The 9,737-nt window shown below is 33.4% G+C and overlaps 1 protein-coding gene across 1 annotated transcript; it reads left to right on the top strand.

Moving 5' to 3' along the window:
- Positions 1-4,836: 4,836 nt before the first annotated feature.
- LOC111913036 (D-xylose-proton symporter-like 2) lies at positions 4,837-9,456 on the top strand. Its single transcript, XM_023908753.3, has 14 exons — positions 4,837-5,047; positions 5,153-5,250; positions 6,068-6,146; positions 6,264-6,323; positions 6,416-6,482; positions 6,581-6,705; positions 6,803-6,904; positions 7,002-7,373; positions 7,450-7,497; positions 7,617-7,679; positions 8,479-8,559; positions 8,726-8,824; positions 8,903-9,040; positions 9,120-9,456. The coding sequence occupies exons 1-14, from the start codon at positions 4,985-4,987 to the stop codon at positions 9,249-9,251; spliced, it is 1,527 nt and encodes a 508-aa protein (XP_023764521.1). The 5' UTR covers positions 4,837-4,984; the 3' UTR covers positions 9,252-9,456.
- Positions 9,457-9,737: the final 281 nt, after the last annotated feature.

Below are 9,737 nucleotides of genomic sequence, written 5' to 3'. Positions count from 1 at the left end.
TTTGCCTCCTCTTGGCTAGAGCCTCCTTCTTCTTTGCTAAACAACACACAAATGTCAAGAAATGCTTCCTTTCTCTCTCAAATCGCTAAAGCACTCAAGGGTTTCTCTCTATGGACTGTTGGGTGCAAATGACGGCCATAAGGCCCTTTAAATAGGTCCCAAACCCGAGAAATTAGGGTTTCATTAAACAGCGTGGACTCGCCGAGTCCATATCCTGGACTCGCCGAGTCCAGACGAATCCCGCGTCCAGAATCGCGACCCTACTCGGCGAGTCTGAGCTCCAACTCGCCGAGTCCCCTCTCAAAACACAAAAAATACAAAACAATAAAATACCTGGAAATCCGGGCTGTTACAAGGATGTTCAAAGGAATGTACTTTGAGTGAGAGACATCATGTCTATGGAATTGTATTGTAACAATCTCAAATAGAGAACTTTGTAATTTCATTGGCAATAGTCATTGTGACTTTTGTGCTATGACGTTATGAAAGGATCATTGCATAAAATGTTAGAATCTACCATATTCTATAAGTGGCAAGAATTTGAGATTCTTTCACTTGTGAAAGGGTTGGGAGTTGTGAAATGAGTATGATTGGAAATGTGTTCATTTGATATATTTCACAAAGTAAGAACCGTAGGTAAACATTGTGTGCATGCTAAGAGCATGGGACAAGTGTAGTAATAATTAAAGTAAGAAGTTGATTACTCGAAACAACAAATAATGAGTAATCGATATGGTGATAAATAAAAGGTGTTTTATTTATACTCAAAGGTTTGAGGCCATATGGAATTAGTATTATTCTTGTGTTTCACTTTGCATGTTTTGACTTCCTGAATAATTTAATTGGTTCAGAACAGTCAAATTATTCGAACGGGCCACAGTCGTTCATATGATGGAAATAGATATGAATGAAGACTGTCGTGAATTGGTGTGTGGATTGTCTAAAGAGCATTAGACATAAGCAAATGTTTGCTGCAACGTTCATGAGTGCTTATGAATATGATTTGAGCATTGGATTAAACCCACGCTCACTTGGATCACTTCGTGGATTTTATCACGAGTGATTGGTGAGACGATAACATCTTATATTCTTGAAACCGAGATGTGTAAGTTGTATCTTGCGAGTCGGTTGCACATTGATAATATGTAAACGCACCAGTAACTTGGTGTTATAAAACATATTGTTGTGTGTGATTCGGTAAGTGAGTGCAAGCGAGCATTGAGTCAAAGTTTATCCGTTCCTTTTATCCTAAATAGGATAAAAGCGATATCTTTGGGCCCCTCGATGATTTAGTGATGGCACCTAAGTGCTTGGCCAAGCCAGGACTAATTTGATGTGATCAGTTGTAGTCTGTTGTTAGTCGTCATAAATCGGAAGTCGGGAAATAGTATAGAGAGAATGATTAAGTTCATGTCTCATATCTATACGATATCTAGAATGGAGGAATATATGATCCCTTATCTAAAGGACACGCGTATCTGATAAGATCAGAGTTGACAACGGCTTTGGAAAGCTACGATTGCAGATCAGGATCTGAAGTCATACGCAGAATAATTATTAGACTTATCCAAGTGGGAGACTGTTGGATTAGTGTCTAAGTCCATAACTATTTTGGTATGTACTTGACCCGATGGTGCATGGTCCTTTTGGGTTACTTTCACCAAAGCAACTTGATAGGATGAATTATGGAGAGAGAGAGAGGATTAATTATGATTTATTAATATATTATGAGAAATATATATTAAAGGAGAAATCATATTGTTTAATTAATATTAGTCAATAATTAATTAGGAATTAATTTTGTGGCTAAAAGACATTAATTAAACTTAAGGGACTAGAACTGTCAATTGTATGATAAGTTGAATATTGAGCTAATGGACTCCATATTAGAGGGGTGGACGAATTCTATGGGGAAACCCATTAGAAATCGTCCTAGGCCTTTAAGGAAGGAGTCCATGGGTTGCTTAGGGCTTAAGCATCCAAATTAGGGTTTCCTTGTTAGATAACCCTAATAGCCTCACTATTTAAAGATCCCTAGAGCACCAAAAACGTGAGGGACTTGTTCCTTAGGGTTTCCACACGTTTTGGGCAGCCTCCTCTCTCCTTATTCTTCATCCTCTTGCTCTTGGTGTTTGTGAACCATTAGAGGAGTGACATTTGTGACTCTAAGCTTTCTAAAGTCATTACAAGGAGGATTTGAGATTGTTATTGCTACATAACAATCAAGGTAAGATCTAAACCTCATTCATAAGTTAATTTGATTAATTGTATGCTAGATCTAGGGTTTAAAGTCTTGGATGAATTGCATGTACAATAGAGAAACCTAGATCAAAGCATTAGGGTTTGTATGAGCACATAGGATGTTCTTATGGCTAAAACCCATCAAATTTATCACTTTTCAGTATTCACAAAATATTCTTTGGGTTTTTTTAAGTGGAACTGAAGTTTATATTGAAGTTGATCCTGTAATATTATATTAAAATTAACAATTTAAGTATTTTTGTCCATACAGTTCAAAAGTTGTAGTTTTAAACTGATAATGGTTTACATACAACAACATATTAAATCTAATAAATTAAGTATAATATGTGAAAAAGTTAAAGACATAACTTTATAAGTAGAAGTAAAAATATTATTTTAATATTGAAATTTAGTTTATTTTTTTATTACACTTTAGGTTTGATACTTATTTATCCTTATTAACCAATTTATAATAATTATTAGAAAGACACTACAATTTATCACTTTTAACTATTTACAAAATATTCATTGGGTTGTTTAAGTTAAACTAAATTTTATATTTAAGTTGCATCTGTAAGTATATTTATATTAATAATTTAAGTATTTTATACTAATTGATCAAAAATTGTAGCTTTAAAATGATAATGGTTTACATACAACATATTAGACCTAATAAATTAAGTATAATATGTTAAAAGTTAAACACAAACTTTATAAGTAGAAGAAAATATATATTTTTTAATATTGAAATTTAGTTTATATATGATTAGAATTTAGGTTTGATATTTATTAACTTTATTAACCAACTTATAATAATTATTAGAAAGAAATTGAAAAGTCATTGGAGTTTCAAATGAATATGGTGAAAGGAAAAAATACATGAGAGTTTCAAATGAATGTGGTTCAAGAAAAAATGCAAGCTTTATAAGTATATAATGATAATGATAATGATATAATGATAATGATAATGATAATGATAATGATAATGATCCCTATGTTAATAAATAAATAAGTTTATTCTTATATTGACAAGTGTCATAATATTAAAATTTTCACTCTAATTACATTAAATTAATAATTGATTATTCATTTCAAATTTCACACTCTAATTACATTAAATTAATAACACTAGAATAAAAAATAAAATAAAATTAAGATATATTATAAAGTGATATTATTTCTTGTATTTATTTAAATCAACGGTAATAACTTTATATAATTAAAAATATATATCTTAATTAATAATTTATTTAAAATATTTTATTTGAAATAATTGATTAACAATTTTAAGTTTTTACTAATTAATTCTATAATCGTGGTTCTCACGAGTTATAAACTAATAATGATAATAAAACATTAACTCTTTTTTCCAATTACAGGACTTACATTTTTTACAACAAAATTATAAATTTCTCTGGACTAAGTTACTAAGATCCGCATGGTAAATGACGATGTTACTCTTTGGATTCTTTTTTTGGGAAAAGAGGGCAACGCCTCCAGTAAATGCATTAAAAAGAAAAAATAGAACAAATATAGTACAAGCTAGAATGGATAAACCCACTAGCATAGAGTTAGTCCAGTTATTGGACCCCAAACCGCTTCATTAGCAAGAAAATTACATAGAAAAATACTTATACTCATAAAGCCCAGAAGCCATAAGACTAGATAGTCGAAAATACACCACGACCCGTAAACGAAATTAAGTATCGTGGTCATTCTCATTGATTGGCGGCCAATTTCTAGGCCTTGGGATTTTCCATCTTTTGTACACATCTTCCATAGGGGCAGACCATTTGAGGGGAACTCCACATAACCGAGTTTTCAAAGAGTTAAGAACTTCAGTCACAAGTTTAGCTTGGGAACTGTGGTTCCATTGTGATGGTGAGAGTTCTTTTCTTTCCAAATGAAATAGATCGTGGCAGCCAGAGCAAGTTTCTCAATGTCTCTTTGTATGTGATTACTTTAAAGGCGAGGTATTTGATACTCGATTATTTGTTTCAACCTGAGATCCGACAATTGGATATTATACATATCACACACTTTAGTCCAAACCTCGTGCAAATAATGACACTCAAAGAATAAATGGGTCGTCGAGTCGGGCACCATCTTGCAAAACAAACACTTGAGGTTCGCCGAGTTTTGCCATATATGCATTCGATTCTGAGTCATCAACCTATCATGAATGGCTAGCCAAAGAATGAAAGCATGGCTTAATATATTGAGCTTAAACCAAACCACTTTATACCAAGAAACAACCGGGCTCGCTATCCTAATATCCTTCCCCACTTGAGTAGGAGAGAACTCAACCCTCCTTCCTTCCAAGTCCCATCAATAAACCCCATCATCTTTGTTAATTTGAATACTAGGGAGACCCGGAAGTTGGATATTAGGAAACCGAAACTCCCCATCCTCAAGACCACCCCGAGCTATGATTACTGCAAAAATATGCACGGTGAGGTCGTTGGACAGCCCATATATATTCCTCTCACCTTCGGTTATGATATTAATCAATGGGCCACCTGCATGCCAATTGTCATACCATAAATTTTTTCTAGTTCCATCCCCGGGTATTCTCCATAAATGCTAGTTCCATCCCCGGGTATTCTCCATAAATGTTTCCATATTTTGCCAATTGTCAAATATACCCTTTTGGATTCTAGTTCATTCGTTAGCCGCTATTTTTCTTTTTTGACTGTATTTCCGGTTAGGAAGCTGCTAGTCTGCTACTACGTGCTGCATAGCTATGGCGTCCACAACCACCACCGATCCCGAACACCAGCACCATACGTTCTCATCCATCGGCAAGGTCTCTTACATGAAATTATTTTCGTAAACTTGTTTTTGATCCACATGTAAGGTTTTCTTTTTCTATATGACGGTGGAATTTGTGAGAGATTTTATACTTTTATAGGCGGGGAAGTCATCCGGTGAAATTGAGGGCCTTGATGTGCGTCTACTCAACGGTCAACGTCACTCGGAGAGGTACTCGGTAGCTGCTGCTGTTCTTCCGTAAGTTTCTTCTGTACAAACCGCCCAATTTGATGTTGTTCGTATTTTGATCCATGTATCTATATGACGTTTTCGATTTTGAAGTTTATGCTGCTGTTACAGATGCTATTGTGATTTTGAACTTTTCCTGTGGTATAAGTTTAGTGATTCGACAGAACAAGGGTCTATATTTTGTAGGCCATGGCTAATTAATTGTTTAGGTCATGATGTTGTTTTCAACCGAATAACAAGATCTCCAGATTGTGTTGACTTCATTACATTTTTTAATTGATGTTAAGATTTGAGAAAACACTCAGGATCCCAGGAATTTCTCCCCGAAAACAACTATACACAATTGCAAAATTTTAGGCGCTAGTTACTATTCCTAGGTTCTAAAGAACACATCCAACATCCACATTTAAGGCAGATGTGTTAAATTCCGATTAATTGCTACATCTGTAGCATGCTGGATAAATTTTGACAGATATAATGAACTTTGTAACAAACAATACCAATAGGTGAACATGGGTGTTAAATTGTTGCACTGTTGTATTGATTCTGAATCTGAACATACAGATTCAATATTGAAAGAATATTAATTCTCCTCTTTTTGTTATGTGTAGAGGAAAAGTATCATGGTTATAATTTTTTGTAACTAACACATGGAGGGTGTGCTGTACTGCCTTTATGTCTTGCAGTTGGACAACTAATGTGTCATTTATTTGAGTGACTATTTTTCTGTGATAGAAAATTCCAGAGTTATCTACATCATCAATCTTTCATTTTCATTATAGTAGTGATAAATTTCTCATAGTGATGAATGACTCAATAATCTCAGATTTTTTTTCCCTGCTCTTGGAGGCCTGTTATATGGCTTTGACATCGGTGCCACCTCTTCTGCTACAATCAACATCAAGGTATCTTTTTAGTTTTTAGTGAATATTTATAAAAGTGATTTCATTTCCTACCTCTATCATCTATCTCTTCTGTTTCTTCATTGTCTCATTGTGTATTGTATTTGTAAAATGCTGCAGTCACCTACATCCAGTGGTGTCTCATGGTATGACTTGTCCTCTGTGCAAATTGGTCTCATTGTAAGTTTATAAATTCCTTACTCCTTAATGCCATGCATTTTTCTTTCACATTACAGACAACTAACCTTTCTTCTTGCTTTGGGCCATCACAGACCAGTGGTTCACTGTATGGAGCTTTGCTTGGTTCCATATTGGCTTTTAATGTTGCTGACTTTCTAGGTTAGCAATGATTCTAATTTGAAGACGTGAAGTTTCAAATTCATAAGCATTACCATTACTTGTCTTGATAATAAGTACTGAGTTTGTATTTATTTAAGGAAGGAGGAGGGAGCTGATGGTGTCAGCTGCATCATATATTATTGGTGCTCTGATAACAACACTCGCACCTAATTTTGTAATTATGGTGATTGGGCGTATTGTATATGGTATAGGCATTGGATTGGTAAGATACATTTATACTTTTTATGAGGATTCCTTGTATGTTAACATGAAGCAAAATGGTGTAGAATGTATATAATTCCAGCTGTTTTCCTATATAGGCAATGCATGCTGCTCCAATGTACATTGCTGAGACAGCTGTAAGTCAAATAAGAGGTCGATTAATATCCCTGAAAGAATTTTTCATTGTGACAGGAATGGTTGTAAGTAGTTCATCTTTCTCTGGGATCTTTCATAATAAAATATCACTTTTGTTTATCATTCCATTCCATCAAACCATATATGTTCATCTTATTGCAGTTAGGTTATGTGGTTGGAAGCCTGTTGGTTGATGTGAAAAGTGGTTGGCGATATATGTATGCAACTGCTACTCCTTTTGGAGTAGTTATGATTATTGGAATGTGGTGGCTACCTGCTTCACCAAGATGGATTCTCCTACGTGCAATACAAGGAAAAGGAGATATGCGGGACCTACGTGAATACGCGATATATTGCTTACGTAGGCTTAGAGGTGAAGAAGCCATGGATGACTCAGCATCTGAAGAAGTTGAAGAGATTCTTGTTGAATTATCTTATATCAGTGAGGAAAATGAAGCTACATTTGGGGAGATGTTTCAGGGGAAATGCTTGAAAGCCCTGATTATTGGTGCAGGTTTAGTCTTGTTCCAGCAGGTAAGTTTACATTGAAGGGCATTGGCTTCTTTTTTCAAAGCTTAGATGTGTGACATGTGTCACTCTTGTATGACAGATTACAGGTCAACCTAGCGTATTGTACTATGCTGCATCGATTTTCCAGGTATATAAATTGTTGAATTTGGTGTTATAAAAGAAGATAGAATTTGGAAACCTTTGATTTTTTATCCTTTCAAATTTTAAAAAATGTTTTTTTTTTCCTGAATTGTTATGATTGTATAGACTGCAGGGTTTGCTGCTGCTTCGGATGCAACAAGGGCTTCCATTCTACTTGGTTTGTTAAAGGTGGACTCTCTCTCAAGTAAATAGTACATATTTGAAATTTCAAAGATATTTCATCGGTATTTGGTTTGTGGAATGGAATTTGTCACACTTTTGGTTGGCAGGAATCCCATAATAAAACTTAAATAACTTTAAATTTCTGCGTATAATAAATTTTAAATTTTTTATTTACTTCAATATACATATAATAATAAGGGTATTTCTGTGTTTTATCTTAAAAAAAGGAAGGATGGAATTGAATTCCTTCCATCCACCCCTAGGAAATGGAATCTGAAGGAAGTATAATTTGTCACTTGTTTGGTTGGCAGCAAATAGATGAAATTCATAATAAGAATTAAATTATTTTAAATTTTCCCTCGTACTTGTTTTGTTTTCTTTGTTTTTTATCTTTATTTACTTTTATATATAATAAGGGCGTTTTGGTGTCTTTAAGGGGAAAAAAAATAGAAAGAAGAATGTCATTCAATTCCTTCCATGATTCCATCCTCCCCTACGAAATGGAATCTCAATGAATTGTAATTTGTGACGTGTTTAGTTGGCAGGAAATGGAATGGAATTCATAAATAATCATTTTTTTTAGTTTTATCCACTTCAATGTATATAAACAGAGTATTTTGTTGTTTTAATAAAAAAAAGGAAGAAGAGAATTGAATTATGAATGGTGAGAGTATCAAACATGAAGGAATCCGACGGAATTCATTTCCACCCATTTGGCAACCAAACACACAATGGAATGGAATCTCGAATTCCAATTCCGCCATAAGATTCTTAACTGATAATTTCTTCTCCTTACCTTTTGCAGTTAATCATGACTGGTGTGGCTGTTATGGTTGTTGACAAACTAGGAAGGAGACCCTTGCTTCTTGGCGGAGTTTCTGGCATTGTAATTTCTCATTATAATTTTACACATTAAGATTTTATTTCAAATTACACAAGTTGTAATTAAAATTAATTAATTATATATATATATATATATATATATATATATATATATATATATATATATATATATATATATATATATCATGTTATGTTATGTTATGTTGCAGGTAGTCTCATTATTTCTGTTGGGATCATTCTACACTTACCTTGGTAACATACCCACAGTGGCTGTTGTTGCATTGCTTCTATATGTTGGATGTTATCAGGTATATAAATAAATAAATTAGTATCTGTTTAATGTTCACTGCATTTCTATATAAATTTATAAAAATATTAATTTGCAGATATCTTTTGGTCCCATTGGTTGGTTAATGATATCCGAGATCTTCCCGTTACGCCTACGTGGACGTGGATTAAGTATAGCAGTCCTCGTGAATTTTGGCGCCAATGCAATTGTCACATTTGCATTTTCTCCATTAGAGGTAAAAAAAAGTTTTTTTTTTTTTTTAAATGATTATATTTTTCCTATTTTTTAATGTGTTTGTTATAACTATTTTTTAGACGTTGCTTGGGGCTGGAATACTGTTCTTCATATTTGGAGGGATAGCAGTGTTGTCTCTGGTTTTCATTTTCTTCATTGTACCAGAAACAAAAGGGCTGACTTTGGAGGAGATTGAGGCTAAACTGCTATAATATTGTGAATTTCCGGTTGGTATAAAGTGTGCATAACTTTGTATCATAATAAGAATAAGATCATAAGATGTAACTTCTGAGACTTGCATTTCGACAATCTTTCTCATGTATCGATCTTTGTTGTGGTCTTAACATGTATCACAGTAACACGGCTGGTGTATTCAATATTCCTTGGAGTAAAATTTATCGCTCGTAATAATTAAAATCTCATAATCATATTTAATTATAGAGTAAACTGTAAAAATTGTCTATGTGGTATGTTGTATTTTGTTTTTATTTGGGTCCCAAAAAGAATCTTATTATAAAAAAAAGTTCTTATGACATTGTTTCATTGCAAAAGATGTCCTTACAAATGTTTATAAGTAAAAAAAAAAAAAAAAAAAAAAAAAAAAAAAAAACTAAGAGGTCAAGGACAACTATTTTGGTTGTTTCGGATCAACTTCAACACTGACACTAAAAATTACATTATATTTATGTAAAGTTTAC

Source organism: Lactuca sativa, chromosome 6 (genome assembly GCF_002870075.4).
Source record: "Lactuca sativa cultivar Salinas chromosome 6, Lsat_Salinas_v11, whole genome shotgun sequence".
NCBI classification, from domain to species: domain Eukaryota; kingdom Viridiplantae; phylum Streptophyta; class Magnoliopsida; order Asterales; family Asteraceae; genus Lactuca; species Lactuca sativa.
This window is presented reverse-complemented; position numbering and strand designations above follow the sequence as displayed.

Excerpts from the sequence above, each read along its gene's own strand:
- LOC111913036 (XM_023908753.3), top strand. The coding sequence starts at position 4,985 with ATGGCGTCCACAACCACCACCGATCCCGAACACCAGCACCATACGTTC. Across the intron at positions 6,706-6,802 it reads ATGGTATAGGCATTGGATTG|GCAATGCATGCTGCTCCAAT; the intron begins GTAAGATACATT and ends TTTCCTATATAG. Across the intron at positions 9,041-9,119 it reads TTGCATTTTCTCCATTAGAG|ACGTTGCTTGGGGCTGGAAT; the intron begins GTAAAAAAAAGT and ends ACTATTTTTTAG.